This window comes from Naegleria lovaniensis, assembly GCF_003324165.1.
Source record: "Naegleria lovaniensis strain ATCC 30569 chromosome Unknown tig003, whole genome shotgun sequence".
Classification (NCBI taxonomy): domain Eukaryota; phylum Heterolobosea; class Eutetramitea; order Acrasida; family Naegleriidae; genus Naegleria; species Naegleria lovaniensis.
In genome coordinates, this window is record NW_025407825.1 from 652,884 (window position 1) to 669,485 (window position 16,602).

The 16,602-nt window shown below is 37.9% G+C and overlaps 10 protein-coding genes across 10 annotated transcripts; 9 read left to right on the plus strand and 1 right to left on the minus strand.

Moving 5' to 3' along the window:
• Positions 1-27: 27 nt before the first annotated feature.
• C9374_009748 (uncharacterized protein) lies at positions 28-306 on the plus strand (the record flags this gene model as incomplete). The annotated part of the gene is made up of 1 exon (XM_044699969.1): positions 28-306. One exon carries the CDS (start codon positions 28-30, stop codon positions 304-306), a length of 279 nt encoding a protein of 92 aa, XP_044555065.1.
• A 100-nt stretch (positions 307-406) lies between these two features.
• Positions 407-919, minus strand: C9374_009749 (uncharacterized protein; the record flags this gene model as incomplete). The annotated part of the gene is made up of 1 exon (XM_044699970.1): positions 407-919. One exon carries the CDS (start codon positions 917-919, stop codon positions 407-409), a length of 513 nt encoding a protein of 170 aa, XP_044555066.1.
• Positions 920-2,030: 1,111 nt separating this feature from the next.
• C9374_009750 (uncharacterized protein) lies at positions 2,031-3,350 on the plus strand (the record flags this gene model as incomplete). Its single annotated transcript, XM_044699972.1, has 1 exon — positions 2,031-3,350. The coding sequence occupies one exon, from the start codon at positions 2,031-2,033 to the stop codon at positions 3,348-3,350; it is 1,320 nt and encodes a 439-aa protein (XP_044555067.1).
• Positions 3,351-3,663: 313 nt separating this feature from the next.
• C9374_009751 (uncharacterized protein) lies at positions 3,664-4,182 on the plus strand (the record flags this gene model as incomplete). The annotated part of the gene is made up of 1 exon (XM_044699973.1): positions 3,664-4,182. The coding sequence occupies one exon, from the start codon at positions 3,664-3,666 to the stop codon at positions 4,180-4,182; it is 519 nt and encodes a 172-aa protein (XP_044555068.1).
• A 166-nt stretch (positions 4,183-4,348) lies between these two features.
• On the plus strand, positions 4,349-4,675 carry C9374_009752 (uncharacterized protein; the record flags this gene model as incomplete). Its single annotated transcript, XM_044699974.1, has 1 exon — positions 4,349-4,675. One exon carries the CDS (start codon positions 4,349-4,351, stop codon positions 4,673-4,675), a length of 327 nt encoding a protein of 108 aa, XP_044555069.1.
• A 388-nt stretch (positions 4,676-5,063) lies between these two features.
• C9374_009753 (uncharacterized protein) lies at positions 5,064-6,888 on the plus strand (the record flags this gene model as incomplete). Its single annotated transcript, XM_044699975.1, has 5 exons — positions 5,064-5,307; positions 5,375-6,238; positions 6,320-6,428; positions 6,511-6,749; positions 6,818-6,888. 5 exons carry the CDS (start codon positions 5,064-5,066, stop codon positions 6,886-6,888), a joined length of 1,527 nt encoding a protein of 508 aa, XP_044555070.1.
• A 307-nt stretch (positions 6,889-7,195) lies between these two features.
• On the plus strand, positions 7,196-8,512 carry C9374_009754 (uncharacterized protein; the record flags this gene model as incomplete). The annotated part of the gene is made up of 1 exon (XM_044699976.1): positions 7,196-8,512. The coding sequence occupies one exon, from the start codon at positions 7,196-7,198 to the stop codon at positions 8,510-8,512; it is 1,317 nt and encodes a 438-aa protein (XP_044555071.1).
• Positions 8,513-8,631: 119 nt separating this feature from the next.
• On the plus strand, positions 8,632-11,217 carry C9374_009755 (uncharacterized protein; the record flags this gene model as incomplete). Its single annotated transcript, XM_044699977.1, has 1 exon — positions 8,632-11,217. The coding sequence occupies one exon, from the start codon at positions 8,632-8,634 to the stop codon at positions 11,215-11,217; it is 2,586 nt and encodes an 861-aa protein (XP_044555072.1).
• Positions 11,218-11,551: 334 nt separating this feature from the next.
• C9374_009756 (uncharacterized protein) lies at positions 11,552-12,475 on the plus strand (the record flags this gene model as incomplete). The annotated part of the gene is made up of 1 exon (XM_044699978.1): positions 11,552-12,475. The coding sequence occupies one exon, from the start codon at positions 11,552-11,554 to the stop codon at positions 12,473-12,475; it is 924 nt and encodes a 307-aa protein (XP_044555073.1).
• A 383-nt stretch (positions 12,476-12,858) lies between these two features.
• C9374_009757 (uncharacterized protein) lies at positions 12,859-16,600 on the plus strand (the record flags this gene model as incomplete). The annotated part of the gene is made up of 4 exons (XM_044699979.1): positions 12,859-15,855; positions 15,936-15,961; positions 16,104-16,284; positions 16,493-16,600. 4 exons carry the CDS (start codon positions 12,859-12,861, stop codon positions 16,598-16,600), a joined length of 3,312 nt encoding a protein of 1,103 aa, XP_044555074.1.
• Between the last annotated feature and the right edge of the window lie 2 nt (positions 16,601-16,602).

Genomic DNA, 16,602 nt, shown 5'->3' on the forward strand with positions numbered 1-16,602 from the left:
TTTTGTTTTGCGAGGAAAACATAAAAAATGGAGAACACGCCTCCAAAAGCTTCTCACTTTGCAGCACACAAGGCAACCTTGTCTCCACCAACGAGAATGAACAGCACAAAGGATTCTCCGGTGAAGAATATATTGTTAATTCCTCCCCAAAGGAAACGTTTAATGGAAGAAACCATCAGAAAAATGTCTCCTGATGATCGAGAAAAGTTGGTGCAAGCTATTTACGCCAAGAGTGCCAAGCTCTCCACGGAATATCACATCAACATTTTCAATCAAAAAACTTCTCATATAAAACAAGAAGAGTAACATGGATGTACAACATTTAATTCACCATGGAATAATGAATGATAATAATTAAGGCTTTTTTTCTACGGAAATACACAATGATGGTGAAATTATTTACAAGCTATTTCTTGACATTAGAGGCAGCTTTATCTCCTGGACCAGACGCGCTCTTGAATAGATTTTGCATTTTAGCACTCTCCTCAAAGTAGTGTTTTAACCAGTGCTTCTTTCTAAAGTTATCCTTATTGTCAAGCTCTATTGGTTTTTTGGACTGCTCTAAACTAGTCGTGGTGGCAAAATTCGATTCACATGGAGAATGAAACCCACAAAACCTGGAACTGTATCCACTGAACAAATTTGGATCATTTGTGTCATATTCCTCCGAAGAATCATGGTCCAACTCGTCCTCATCAATCTCCACATGCAATCTTCGAGGTTGCTTTGAGGCCTCTTTCATTCTGCTAGTGACATATTCTCTCCGAGAGGAGTGTTCTAAATCTGCTTCTTCGGGCAGCTTTTGAAACTTTCCTCCATACTGATTTTGCCATTGAACTCGCGAATAATGTTCCTTTTTCAAAGTCTCTTTTAATGATTGTACAGCTGCATTGGGGGTTATTCCTTTTGATTTTTTCATGATGAAGTTAATCCTCAAGCGTACAGCGTTAATTTTTTTAATTTTATTTGAAAGTCGTACTCTGTTTGGCGCCAAGTCCCAATCGCTGCGACAAATTTGCCACTGCCCACATGTGTTGGTCGCGGAAGGCACTATTTACTGGCAACAATAGAAGCAGTTTCTTTTTGAAATTTAAAATCGGGACATGCTAGTTCTCACTTGCCAAATTGTTGTGAATATTCAAGCTACGATCACGCAAGCCTATCCCTTCACGGTTTTTCAATTTCATGGACGTATGATGAAAAGCAAAACCATCCATAGTTTTGATTCAATTCTCTCTACAACATATAATCAGTTCTGGCTGACCATATTCTCAAACAACCCTCAATAACTTTGGAAAAGATGACAGGAAATGGCGTAGCCAACAGTCTTTGTAAATGGGATCGCATGTGAACACGATGGTGCAGACATTGATTCTTTCGTTGATTGGTCGTTATTCCCCTGTGGGAACTTTTAAACCAAACATTCGAAGCATCAATATGTCATTGTCAAGAAATTAGGTAGAGAGACCCCGTTTTACACCAAAAATCCAAATTGAACTTGGTTTCAGCGCTGACAGAAAATTCCTGCTCTGTCTCTCAACACGACAGAATTAACCACACGGGTCGATGGATTAATTTGAGAAACAAAAATACCCTACTGCTTCTAACTGAACAAGAGTTTGCCTGAAACCCATTCATCAACCAATTGATTGACACCAACAACAACAACAGTAGCATCAGGCCTCACGAGAGAAGCTCTCAAAAACTTCCTTGTCCGTTTTAAAACTGTTGTGTCTCTCTCACAGTTTAGAAGTAGACTTGCACAGCCGTGTGCTTTCATCAGCAATAGTAAGCTTCCATACAGAGACACCCGTGTTGCCTTCATTTTGCAAGTCCATCCAAAACAGCACTCCACTCGTTTTTGTATGTTGATGATTTCCAAATGCAAGCATGCTAGTATGATGACCACTCGAGTGAGCGTAGTAACCATTTTCAACTTGATATTTGCTGTTTAACCACAATCCTAGTATCTTATTTGAATAATTTCAACACAGAGAAAATTTACAAAAAGTTTTCCTCTCTAATCATACATGCATCGTCCTACTCCTAATTCTTTTTCTTCCCAACCCACTGAAAGATCATCAACAACTGCATTCACATCTTCTTTGAGTGGTGGAAATAACAACAATAATGGTGGAAATCAATCAATAACCACAGTACAAATTTCTCATCCAAATACGACAATGACAACCTCAGGAACTGCTCCTACCGTGATTCTGCCAATTCCATTCCCTTCAACGAGTTTTGCAACACCACCACCACAACAACAAGGCATCTCTTCTTCTCAATATATTCTTCAACAGCGCCAAAATAATAATACGACCTGGATGACGACGAACCAATTCTCATTGTTGAATGCGTCGACATCTTTGAATGAGACGTCACAACCAAATGTTACATCTTCCTTGCAAAATCAAAATGTACATCCATCTAACATGTTCAACTCGTATTCGACATCAGGCAGTACAGTCAATTCTAGCAATTATGAAAAGAATACGACGACAACCACGACAATTGTTCAAAACTATACTCCCATGTTAAGGTTAGATTTAATGGATGTTCTTCATACATTGCACCAAGAAGGATACTCAGTGGACACAAATGAGCAACGTCAACAACAGTTTCACCAGCCGCATCATTCAGGCGACATCTTTAATCCTACCAATATCAAAAAAGATGTTTCACATCCAGAGAACTATTCTCCATTGCAACCACATACAATGGACATGCGACCGTTCTCGACGTCTTCATCATTATCTTCCAACTTGAGAAATGAACTCCTCAAACATTCTTCCTCGTCGTCACCTGTTCAACCTATACCGCCGGCCTCACATCAAATCCAACCAAATCTTTTTCCTCCTCCAACACCAACCACCACGCCACAACAACCTCCCCAATCATCCATTCCCAACATTACCTTCACTTCTCCTTCCTCTTCGTCCAGCTGTACAGTCATTTCCTCTTCGCTTAGTACATGGTCACATCTCGAAACTGAAGTTTCCTCGTCATCTTCTAACATTCCCATCACACACACCTCCACACAAAATGTACCACAGCAGCACGGTGAGCAAACAACAAGAGCTTTTGTCATCCATGAAAACGAATACGAGAAGAAAAAGGCACCCAAGACAAAAAAAGCAAAATCAGAAAATTACACAAATCAGAAGAAGATGGAATTCAGAATGGAACTGAACACCACCAAAGAAAAAAAATCAAACACTTCTAGCAATAGATTTATTCAAGTAGTGGAAGAAACAAACGCTGTTTCTTCAAGCAGTAGAAGAAGATCCACGTCCTCTTCTACCGCCTCCTCACCTCTTTCTCCAAGTACAAAGGTATCAAGGCCTTGACCATTGAGTGCGACATTAGGAAAATAGTTGAGCCAATCATTTTGGAAGTTTACCAAAACAGTCTCAATAAGTTTCCGAAACCCCAAAAAGATGATTAAGGAATTTCTGCTTTAACGATTCTCAATGAAATTCCAAGCGAAACTGTAATGAAAGAACACAGTTATTATCAACGCGGGCGAAAAGGTATATTCAAAAACTCATCCGGTAACCGAATCAATGTGCAAATCAAGAAATGTAGCAACAAGTGCAATAAAGGCTTACAAAAAACAGGGCTTGTTAGCTCCCAGTATCCAAATTTGTCAGTCTTTAAAAAATGAAGCTCTCAAAATCGAACTCTACCATGACCGATTCCGTTAAAATTATTTTAATTAATTTTCATCACCACTCATCATCATGGAGTGAAACACCTCTTGATTCTCATGTTTGTCAGATCTTTCAACTCTTGAAAAGGAAATTTGAACATCAAGCCAAAGGATTTTGCAAATGGTTAAAAGCAAAGGACGAATGGTTGCAACAAGATCAAACTCACATGAAACTTGAATTCATGCACGATCGTGATAGTGTGCTGAAATGGAAAGGCTTTAACCCGTGGACTCCAGATTCGAATTCTTCAGGGTATATCCACAAAATGATGATGCTACAACCCGTGGACATTGAAGAATTGTACCACAACACTCAAGAGTTGATCGACCGAGTCGAATTTTGGCATCCTTTCAAAAAGGAAATTTTGTCACTCATTATGGCAGAAGAATTGGATATCTTTGATTTTTTTCCAAAACATTTTATTCGAATGGGAAGAAGACTTGTCCAAACTATTCGAGCAACAATATGAATTTACCTTTTTTTTCGATCTTGATGATGCTGATCAAGCAATCAAAGCACTTACTGAGAAAAGATGTGTCATAACTCAGCTTTCAGAAAGACTTCGCAACAATGAAGAGTTTTTGAAGCTGGTAAGGACTTCTAAACGACAGGAATGGTATAGAAAATATTGTTCAATGCCGATTGATGATTCATACCTTCCCTGTGGGTATGAATCAGGTGACGATGAAATTTTTCTTGAAGTACTCAACAATTCAAACATTACCATAGTTGATGGAAAAATTCAAGAAGATTCAATTCAAAAATGCTGTCCACAAGCATTATATAGTCTTCCAGGTACAGTGTGGGAAGAGATATCCATGGAAGTCAAGATGAAGATTTATCTACAATTATTCCTCAAAGATGCAAAGATTACTCATCTTACACCAACATCGGCCAAACAATTATTGAAAATGCTCTACAAATTACCAGAATTTATAAGGATTACGATCAAAGATGGCTAAAAGCGCTAGAATTTGCACCAAAAGAATTAATACAAGATGCATCTTTTATTTTGGACTGTGTGAAGCAAGATGAAGAAGTGTCTTTATATTTATGTAACAACGATACTTTCACTTGGAATTCTGAAATGGTTTTAGAATGTTCCAAAAGATGGGGATGTGTTAACCAAAGATTATTTTACAAATTCTTAGAGGCATGGTTTGGTTCTCAACATGCAAATTCTATTTCTTTCGACAAGGTAGAAAGGTTATTTCAATATTTGAAAAGTTTGAGACTTGAATTTGATTGAAATAAGTCCTTAATTAATTTTCTTTTTGGAAATTTTCCAAATTAACATTATGAAAATACCCAACGCTCTTCTGAATTTGGCTCCATTCTTCAAAAGAATTCATGAAACGCTCGATTACATCCATAAAATCCCATCACAAACGAGTCACACGCAACAACCTTGCCCATAATGCTAATGGTTTTTTAAATAGCGTGATCACCACCACTTCACAGATTCGAAGTCTTTTATTAAGTTCTCAAAACACAACCAAAGAGACGAACATTCCTTTCCAGCAAAAGCTTCTTTCCGTCGAGGAAGCCCTCCATCGAAATATTCATGAAGGAGATCGAGTGTTTCTTCAGACAGGTAAGTATTAAGCCCGTGTTACATTCTCCAAATCAATTCTCGATTCCCAATCACACACTTATCATAGGTTGTGGAGTTCCCAAATATCTGGTGAAACATTTGAAATGCCTCATTACCCCTTCCAAACCCTTTCAAAAGAAAATTGAAATCGTTGGTCTCCATCTCAATTACTATCCCAATGACCAACCTCCTCATCTTCAATTCGAATACCTGCCTTACTTTCATACGTCGTCCATCTTTATGGGTCCTCATGAAAGGAGAGCTCTCCAAGAGTGCCATCTCCATGCCAGTGAGGAAAATGCTCCGGTCGATTATATTCCCATCTTCCTCTCTGAAGCTCCCATGCTTTTCAAATCATCGAAATATCCCATTGATGTTGCGTTGATTCAGGTAAGCCCTCCCGATTCTCATGGTTATTGCTCATTAGGTCCTTCAGTGGATGTGAGTGTTGCTGCTGTGCAAAGTGCTCGTCGAGTTGTGGCTCAAATCAATCCTCAATGTCCTCGAACTCATGGAGATGGTTTTGTTCATGTGAATCATATTGATGCCTTTGTAGAACATTCGGAAGAGATTTCTGAATTACTGCTACCTGAGGAAGCTTCTCTTTCAAAAGAAGAACAAGAAGCGAATAAGAATATTGGAGAATTTGTTGCCAAATTAACTCCCAATCGTGCTTGTTTACAATTAGGTATTGGAGCCTTACCAAATGCTATTTGTTCCTCATTGATTCATCATCAAGATTTGGGAATTCATTCAGAAACCTTTTCCGATGGCATTCTACAAATAATTGAGAGTGGGGCTGTAACGAACAAGTACAAGACCATACATCCAGGACATTCGGTTTGTTCATTTGTTATGGGCTCTCGTAAATTGTATGATTTTATTGATGATAATCCGGAAGTGATATTTCGAACCGCAGATTATGTGAATGGTAAGTGAGTGAGCGTGTGTGGGAGAAACCACAGATTAAGGAAACTTGTATTCTTATTCATGTATGAAATCATACTTTCAGATGGAACTCATATAAGGATGAACAGTAATGTGGTGGCCATAAACAGCGCAATTGAAATTGATATTACAGGTCAAGTCTGTGCTGATTCGATTGGAACTCACATGTATAGGTACGTATGGGAATCAGGTGTTCTTCATGTTCAATGAAAATGGACAATATTTTTTGGAAACTATGAATTCTTGATTAAAAAGTGGTGTGGGTGGGCAGTTGGATTTCATGTCCAGTTCTGCCAAATCAGAAGGAGGAAAACCCATCATTGCCATTCATTCCTGTACGAAAAAGGGAGATTCAAAGATTGTTTCTACTTTGAAACAAGGTTCTGGAGTGGTGACAACTCGAGCTCACGTGCATTATGTGTGTACAGAATATGGAATTGCAGAACTGTATGGCAAAAGTATGAAGGATCGAGCACAAGAACTGATTCGAGTGGGTAAGTCTTCTTGAAGTGTTTCAATCCTAACGATCCTTACTGTAACATGTTTGTATTGGAAACAAAAGCACATCCAAAACATCGAGAGCGACTCGTTAGGGAGGCAAGAGAGTTTTATGGATTTAATCTTAAAGATTAAGTTCATTGAGGGTCACAAAAAGTTTGTTGTACATGATGGAACCATGGTAGAAATGTGTGTTTGACGCAGCATCTGTGAAATGAATGTTGCGTTGATGAAGTGTCTTCAATAATAAAGAAAACATTTTGTCTCTGAATAAAATCTCCGCCATACAACAACAGCTCCATCATTATCCGTCATCAATGATGAAAACATCAGTGACCTGATGGCTTCAATGATGCCTCGTCTACACCATGAACTCGCTCTTGTTTCATTACCGGTCAACTCAAAAATAGTCCAGCATTTTGACACTCTCACAAACAGAAAAATGTCAATGCCATCAACACGCTCCAACCGAGCATGGATGGTCTCATGCTTATTGATGATGATACTTCTGGCATGTGTTGTGTTACTTTCATACACACCAGCGGAAGGTAGAAAAACAAAAACCATAGTCATTCATTTGGATCATCAAAACTCTCGAAATGAAGAGGATGACAATGACGATGATAACAACACCACACAATACATTGCCGTTGCTCGTCGTAAAAGACGTCCTGCTCGTCGTTCCGTTTCAACCATTGTTGTAAATGTAGAAAAGAAGAAGAAGAAGAAAAAGCCTCTTCCTCCTCCACCTGCTCCTCGTTTGAAGCCCATCTATGTAACGATCAATCCTCCAACACAACGAATTGTGGTACAGACTCCACCACCTCCACCTCCTCCTCCCCCAGCAAAACCAGAGGAACCTAAACCACAACAACCCATGCAAGTCAATGTCGAGTTGGAATTGAAGATTGAAGGAAGAGGAAGAAGAAGAGGAGGAGCTAACGGTGCATCTCCTGGAATCAATGTGGTACCAAGAATTCGTGGAGGTGGTGCTTCTGCTGCAGTGAATGGACCAGCTGAGTCTAATAACAATGGCGGTTCTGCATCATCGTCCGATAATAATGGTGGTAATAGTAATAATAACAACAACAACAATGGTGGTGCTTCATCATCCTCACCTCAGGAACAAGCTGCTGCCTCTGGTAATACTCAACCACAACAGCAACAACAAGCATCATCCTCACCTCAAGAACAACAAGCAGCTCAGCAACAAACTCCTGAACAAGCTCAACAACCAGCTGAGCAAGCTCAACAACAACCAGCTGAACAAGCTGCTCAAGGCGGAGAGCAACCACAAGGTGGAGAGCAACAACCAGCTGAACAAGCTGCTCAAGGTGGAGGAGAACCATCTCAGGAAGGTGCTGCATCCGGTGATGATCAATCTGCTGCTGGCCAAGATCAAGGAAAAGGTAAGAAGAAAGGTGCTGCAGGTAAGAAGGGTGCCAGAAAGGCAGGTAAGAAGGGCGCAGCTGGTAAGAAAGGTGCTGCTGGCAAGAAGGGAGCTGCTGGAAAGAAGAAGAGAGGTGCACAAGGAGCTGCTGCTGGAAAGAAACAACGACCACAAAGAGGTGCAGCAAGAAAGCCATCCAGAGCATCAGCAGCTAGCGGTGGTAAAAAGGTTGCCAAGAGAGGCGGTAGTGGTGGTGCTGTGAGAAAACCAGCTGGAAGAAGCTCATCTCCACAACGAAGAAGTAGTCCTGCTCGTTCATCCTCAAGAAGCAGTTCTTCAAGAAGCAGTGCTCCAAGAAGAAGAAAATAAACCTTCTCTGTATTGGTGCGTATGCATAGAAACACATGATTTGACCCTCAATCATTGACGTTTGGTCAAAGTCACTTGTCAATGAATTGTGAGCTTTTACAACCCCATATCAAAACAAAATGCTGGAACATCTTCCCAAAGATTGTTTGGCAGTCATTTGCTCCTTCCTATTGGGCTCGTACAGCTATTACGAGTCATCATCATCTACCGCAACGGATTCAAATGATCAACATGAAAATTCCACACAACTCTCCCGAAATCGTTCGTTCGGAACTACAACTACTTCGACTCGACTTGATGATTTAATTCCACTCCGTTCACTCATGCATACCCATCCTCAACTCCATGACAATATTTATCATAACGAGCTGATTTGGACTCAACTTGCCATTCCCTTTCCCGATTTCCTTCAATCACGCATTCTCTTTCAATGTTTGACAGAAGAGTTGGAATTGGGAGATTTCAATATTTTGGAAAAACTCGAAACACCATGTAATTATGAAAACCATTCCTCAGTCTTGATCACTCTCTTTCATCGAGCATTATTGACATTTTGTGATTTGAATTTGATTCGGAAAGTGATGATTTCCAAAGTATGGGCAAGTCACTCGTTCCTGGAGAAAGTATTGAATTTATTTCCAAATGTTGAGGAATTAACTCTTTCAGTGAAATACGATCGAACTATTTATCGACATTTATTATTGGAAAATATTGGAACTCGTACTCGACAGGATTCGATATGGTTGGTAAAGATTTTTAGAAATTTAAAGAAAATCAGAGTGTGCGATTTTGATACTTTGAAATTAGTGTCGCAAATGATGCAAGATCTTTCATTGGAAAATATTTCAATATTTTGTGTCACAAAAAAACAAGAAATGATTCAATTACTAGTGGAACATGTATGTCATTCACAACACATGAAAAATATTGAAATTCTATCACTCATCTCTATCGAGCAAGCAAAAAACTTGTTACCACTCCATGACAAAATGACAGTATTGAAAATCTCTGAAACGAATCGACTCCATTTGACAAGTTCGAATGTATTTCAAGAAATTTTCACAAAATTTGAATATTTGCAATCATTGAGCATTTCGTTTCCTTCTCTTTCATCGAACTCAGAAATGAAAAATACAATTGAATTATCTGGAACATGGAACCATTTAGAAGAAATTTCCCTTCGATTTGCAACCGAACAGTTCATACCCATCTTGAATGTGAAAAACTTCAAAGCTCCCAAATTGAAATCTTTTACAACGAGTCATTGCATTCTAACCGTCGACAGCAGCATCAATAATGTCACAGCGCAACACAACAATACTTGTTATATTCCTTGCTTGAACAAGTTGCATTTTACAAACGTTCATTGCATGGAAAGTGATTATTGGACCTCTTTGCCCAATCTTTCAACATTCTTTGCGACCTATCAAAAGTATTACTCTTTTAGTATTGATCAGAATATTAATCGATATTCCTTTCAATCTCACAAACACTTGAAGAGTGTCATGGTGAATGGAATGAATTGGATTTCCATTGAAAATTGTAGAGCATTGAAAAAGATTTCAATTTCCAAAACATCCCACGTATCCATTCAACTTTCAAATTCTAAATTAAGCTATTTAAGCTTGGACTCTATTGAATCCTTTTTACAAGTCCAAGTAGATGAATGTGAAACTGTTGTATTGAGAGGTATGCAATATCATGTTGCAGGACAAAATTTCTCTCTCAACATCAACACAATTCATACATTGAACGATACCATGACAAATCTACTCCAAGTTCAACAGGTGAAGAATTTAAAGCTTTATTGTCAGAATAACCAAAATCGACAACATTTACGTAATTATTTATCGACTTGGAGTGCCAATTTGGAAAGTATTCAATTATTGGTGACCAACAAAAGTGATTCGTACGAAAAAGCAATTTCAAAAGTATTTTCAAACTTCACTTTGGACGAACTCAACAATAAGATTATTCCATTCCTCTCACAACCAATTTCACAAGTTGAAGAAACAACTCGAGAATTTTACAATGATCATGAAGATTATCTTATTAAAACAGAAATTGTGGCTCCACAATATGATTTGGACAATTTGAATATTTCTATTGGAAGCGCCAGTTTTAAATTGGATTCATGTATGGTCAAAAGATTGAATGTTTCGCATCTCAAGTATTGGGATGACACGAAAGCATCAGTATTGCAAGCCGTTGAGAAGTTTGATTGGTCACTAATTGCAAAATCGTCTGATTTGAATATTTCCAAATTGCATATTTTCCAACCCTCACAGAGTATTGTGTTTTCGAACTTGAGAGCGTTAATGTTGACAGATGTTTCAAAAATTGAATTGAGGTTGAACTCTTTTCCTCTCTTGAGTCGGTTTGTTGTGAATAGGGGATTGAAACTCTTGTTGAATATTGAGAGTTTTGAATTTTTACATTTAATTATTTTCAATATTGTGAACGTGAAACAGTTGAGCATTGAATCATTGAGTCAACTGAAAGCACCAAAATTGAGAGAATTAGTGATTGCTAATATTGATGAGAAATTAAGCTTGGGAAGTGATATGATGTCCAAAAACAATTTGGCCATGATGGACTCCAATTTTCCATCATTACTATTTTCGTTTGTGGAAGATTGGAATGAAATGGAGAAGACACAAAACGCAAGGAGGAAAGTAAATAAGCAAACTTGTGTTTTGGCTTGAAGTACAGAAATAAAAATATTTTGCATTAGCCGGGAGTCGAACCCGGGTCACCAGCTTGGAAGGCTGGTATGATACCGTTACACTACTAATGCTTGTTGATATTTGTTAATTCATTTTATTTTATTCATTATTCTAGACAGAGTAGCTTACCGCCAGGCACTTAGAGGTGTTTGGTTTGCGTTAAAAAATTATTGTAACGGCTATCTCTGTCCGATCCATGGATAATCATCATTGCATGCACCTATTGAATTGCTTCCCATTCCAGCCATCAATTCTTGTTATTGCACACAATATTTAATTATTAATTTTCTCCCAGTCAATTTTAACGTGAAACATGGAAAGAAGAAAAAACATTCTCAGCACTGATGATTATGAAAATTCCAACGATGTGGAATACGCGAGTGACCAAAGTTTTGATCCTGATGAGGATGTGAATGAAGATGCTAATCATCAAAAGAACAACAACATTTCCAAACAAAAGCATCCATCCTCATCCTCTCGTTCCAACAAGAAGCCATCAACGGCTCATACTCGCCCAAGCAACAAAACCCCCAAGAAGGCAACTGAAACCTCAATTCCTCATGAGGACGATGATGAAGATGACATTCAGTATGTAGAAGTGGAACCAGAAAATACTAACAACGCTCCATCCTCGGGCACAAAAAAGAAGAAAAAGAAGAAAAAGAAACCAACAACACAAGACTCTTACGGCGAAAAGCCTTCCAAAGAAGACGCTGCTGCGAGCAAAACTTCTCCACAACCCAAGTCCAATGCAAGAAAGGGACGTGTTCTCTATGTAAAAGTGAGTAGCAACAACAACAACGCAGATTCTGCATCCTCTGTTGTCCCTAGCTCTGATAAGAACAATAAGGAAGTTCCAATCTCCGAAGTTGGTACCAGAACGAACCAGCCACCCGCTCAAAAGAACAAACAGAATAAGGCTCCTCATAACAAGCCAATGAATTCGGAATCAAGTGGCAGCGGCTCTCAACAAAAGCAAAAGGAGCACAGTACCCATCCTCCAAGAGTGGTTTCACCAACTCCCAAGAGATACTCTCAACAGAATTACTCGGGAAATCAGGCTTTGCAACAACCTGCAATTTCATCATCATTCTATTCACATAGTCAAGCTGCGAAGAATCAAAAGATACCTGACAGTATTCTCTCATTCAAGTTGAATGCCAACGCAAAAGCATTTACTCCTCCTTCTTTTACACCAGTAATTATTGAGCAACCCAAGAAGGATACTCAAACTTAATGATTGACAATTAGAAACGTTGAAGAGAATTCCAGTAGAGTTTCTTTCGGAAAAGAAATCAGTTTAAATGCAAGTTTTATCGGAAGTGTTCACCTATCATATCAGCCTTAATGGATAAATATTTTGCTCATTCCACACAGCAGAGTCATTGTAAAAGAGGGAAGCCTCTGAAAGTTATGAAATTAATTTCATAATCTGTGAATTCTCACTTGCGAAAATACAAATTGGAAACAAATGCCTTAAATTGCCGACGATAATTGTTTACGCAAACAATCTCACAATAAAGTGTCACATTTCAAAAAAAATCAACGCTTTTTTTGCAGCCAGCCAATGTTATTACGATCCTTCTAAGAAATTGAGAGCTATCGAATCACCACGATCTCATGGGAAACAAACATTTCAATTCGAGAGGAATCTCACGTGGTTCTCGAGACGTGTTACAGGAAGAGGAAGCATCGGAGCCAAACCAACAAACCTCTTCATTGAACACTAACAACAACAACATCCCGACGGAAACTGTAAATCGTCAAAACAATCACAACAACAACTCTCATCTCTCAAGCGGCAATTCTACAATTGTCACATCACTGAACAATTTTGAAAATTATGAAATCTATATTCAAAATATTATTTCACAACTGGAATCGGATGATGCCTTGATGAAATATGGCATATCAAAAGAAGATGCATGTATAGCAATCGAACAAACAAGAGGAATGATGGAGTTGCATGGTAAAAAGTGGCTTCCATTCATTGACCATCAATTACTTCAGGTCGATATTACCGATCTTCAACGACAAGATTTGATTGAAAACATTTCAAAATTCAATTTGGAGAAAATTCTCATCAGTGTCTTGATGGAAATTCGAGCAATGGTCAAAATGTCAGAAATTCGAGAACGAAATAATTTACTCAACATTTCAACTCCTGAAGTTTGTTTTCTAGTGTTTTATACATTTAAATTTGCTCTCGAAAGAAGTGTAGATGAAGTGTTTTTAGAATTGATTTCAAAAATTCGAGAATTGGGTGTGGATGGTGTGAAATTTAATGAATTTCTCGTTCATGGCACGTTGGACTTTTCCGAACATCCAAACAACCTTCATCCTTCCATCCAAAATCATCCTACCAATGATGAAGACACACACTCATTATGGACCTACTCTCAAATGCCATCTAATCATGATGACATGCATGACACGACGAATTCTCATTCGATTCACAAAAATAATGAAGAATCAACAACTATTCTCATGAACCTAGATGCTATTGAAAACAACAACAACACTTCCATGGAATATGGAGCAATAATGAATGATCATTCCCATTTGGAACCAACTTCATATCTGGATGAGCATTTACTGAATGCATTGAGGGAACTCATCATGCCCCGAACTCCACAACGAGTTTCTGGAGAATTTTCATACATGATGACGGAGGAAGAATTACAACAACAATTGGTCCTCATGATGGCACCTCAGGATTATACAGCAGCAGCATCAAAGCAACCCGCTGAATTAATCCAACATGAGGAGAATTCCTACTCGACTCGACCAACCACAACTACTACAACCACAACTACCACATCAACAATCACCAACCATGTTGCAACTCAAGTGGATGCACACAACCATTCATCAACAACAAGGACCGAGACCATGAAAAGCACCACCGAAGAAGAAGAGCCTCAAAATCTCGCCACGACTACTTTGAGTACGACTATTGTCGTATCGAATTCCACCTTATTATTGAACCATCCAAAGGAATCACTCTCGACTCTTCCGTCGGATCCCATCTTGGAGGTGGTTGAGAAAATTCTCGGTCCACAACAACAGCAACAACAACAAGAACCACACGAACATGATGATGATCTCTACAAGGAATATCTCCGAAAAGCATATAGTTTGTTTGGATGGATGGAGAAATTAAGCCATGATGAAATGGAGACCATTCTTCCCATCATTCATTCGTATGTGTCCATGCCAACCAAACTCTCCATTTCCAACTCTCAAATTGAATCTTCTTCTTCGTCCCCAATGGCCCAATTATTATTGGAATCGAGAAAAGATTTTCTCCAATTACGAAACAAGGTTCTCAAACGATGGCAATCGAATATGAACTATTTCAAATTGAGAGGAAAAGAAAAGGAAGCTCGCCGATGTAAGAAATTAATGGAAAACAATAATTTCATTAACTTTGAAACGTGCAATCATTACTTTCCACATCGCTTCAAATTTCATCGATTGTTCACAAGCATGACACGAAAAGCTCAACACAACAACCATGTATTGAAGATGAAAATTCTGGTCACAAAAATCTCCGAAAACGATACTACAGATGCTACATTTCGAAGAATTTCATCAATTTTCTATAGCAGCAAGTTTGGACATTATCACTTATCACTCGTCATTGGAAGCACGAAAATTGAATGGTGTGACGGAAGTCTAGTGGTTGCAACGCACATGAATAATCTCCTTTCAGACAAGATTGTATTTCAATATACGTGTTACAAAACAAGTGATGCCAAAGAAATCAACAGAATTATTGATATTGTGGCTGACTTGTCCACCAAATGGAATAGAGAAAAAACCTATTCCATGTTCTTTTGCTCGTGTCAACATTTTATAGTGGAGCTGCTTAAGGCATGTGGAATTAATTATCAACAAGAGAATAGCATACAAGAACAATTGAAACGATTACGACTCTATGATCGAAGAATTATCTTTAGAAGGAGTTTCGATGCCATTCCAAAAACAGATGTTGACAAATATTTTCATGATTATTTGACACAACTTTTTCAGAGTTCAAAAACAGATCTTTCCTATGATAGTGTACCTTTGGGATCAAAAGACAGCATTGGAGAGTCTCTACAGAGAATTGTGAACTTTTTCACATCAACAACCAAAACAACGATTGAACTGTTCAATCGATTAGAACTCGATTGTTTGTATTATATGCTAACATGCAGTGGAAAGAAGTCAAATTCTGATCACAAATTATTAGAGGCTTTTGATAGGACCTTTCTCATTGCCAACAAGACAGAATATATTTATATATCATCCATGTTTAAAAAACATTTTGAAAGACACATGAAAGAAAGTCAACAATCCATCGATGAAAAATGTGTAAAACAAATTTTGAAACATTCAAGAATTGAACAGAAATATTTTGAGCTGATTTATGAGTTTATGAAAGAGTCCAAGTATGAAAAGGAGAGTCGAGAAGAGTTTGCATTCATTTGTCAGCAAATGAAACGATTTTGGCTTGTGTCAAAAATCTCAAGTTCTGCTTTCCAAATGTCTTATCAAGAGACACAGACTTCAGTTGAAAATTTGCAATGGAATTGTCCAGAGTTGAGTGATCTATCTAACCTAAAAGAGTGTGTCTATAAAATTCAATAATTGTGTTGGTTGGCTGTACTGGCTGTGTCTTTATCAAAATACTTCGGGTGGCTTTCAACAAGAAGGAAATTCAAAAAAAAAATTTTACGTACGTTTTGACAGGCGTTTTCGTTTTTATATATCAAATGATGATCATCAATAATACCGATATTATAAAACATCATCATATTATTACCAATTAATTACAAATACATCAATTAAATATAACAAAATAATAATGAATGAATTAGAACGATGTGGGACAGACCAAGAGAATCCGGAGTTCATCCAGACCCCAAGATTGAAGCTTTTGCTAATTATCGTGATAACTTGCACAGAAATTTCAAGTTTACACCAAAGAATACATTTTATTGCATCTTTTTCGTGGGCGTTCTTCCATACTGGTTCTTGACTAAACTCAAACAAGATGCTGTATGTAATTTAAAATTGTGTGGAGATTCAAATGTTAACAACAATTACCTTTTCGGAACTACTATTTCAAATATGAAACGAATTTAATACCGACACTTATGGACTTGCTAAATATTATTAATGATTACAATGTAACCGTGTTGCGGATATGAAATGATTTATCTCCAAACAACAAACGAATTTTTCTTATTAATTCTATCAAAAACAGATGAATAGACAAGCAAAGAACGGAAGCAATTTCCCAATAATGAACACGACTTTTAATGGAGAAAAAGATGGAACTAAAATCCGTGAAGCCTACAAGAAGCTCCACTAATT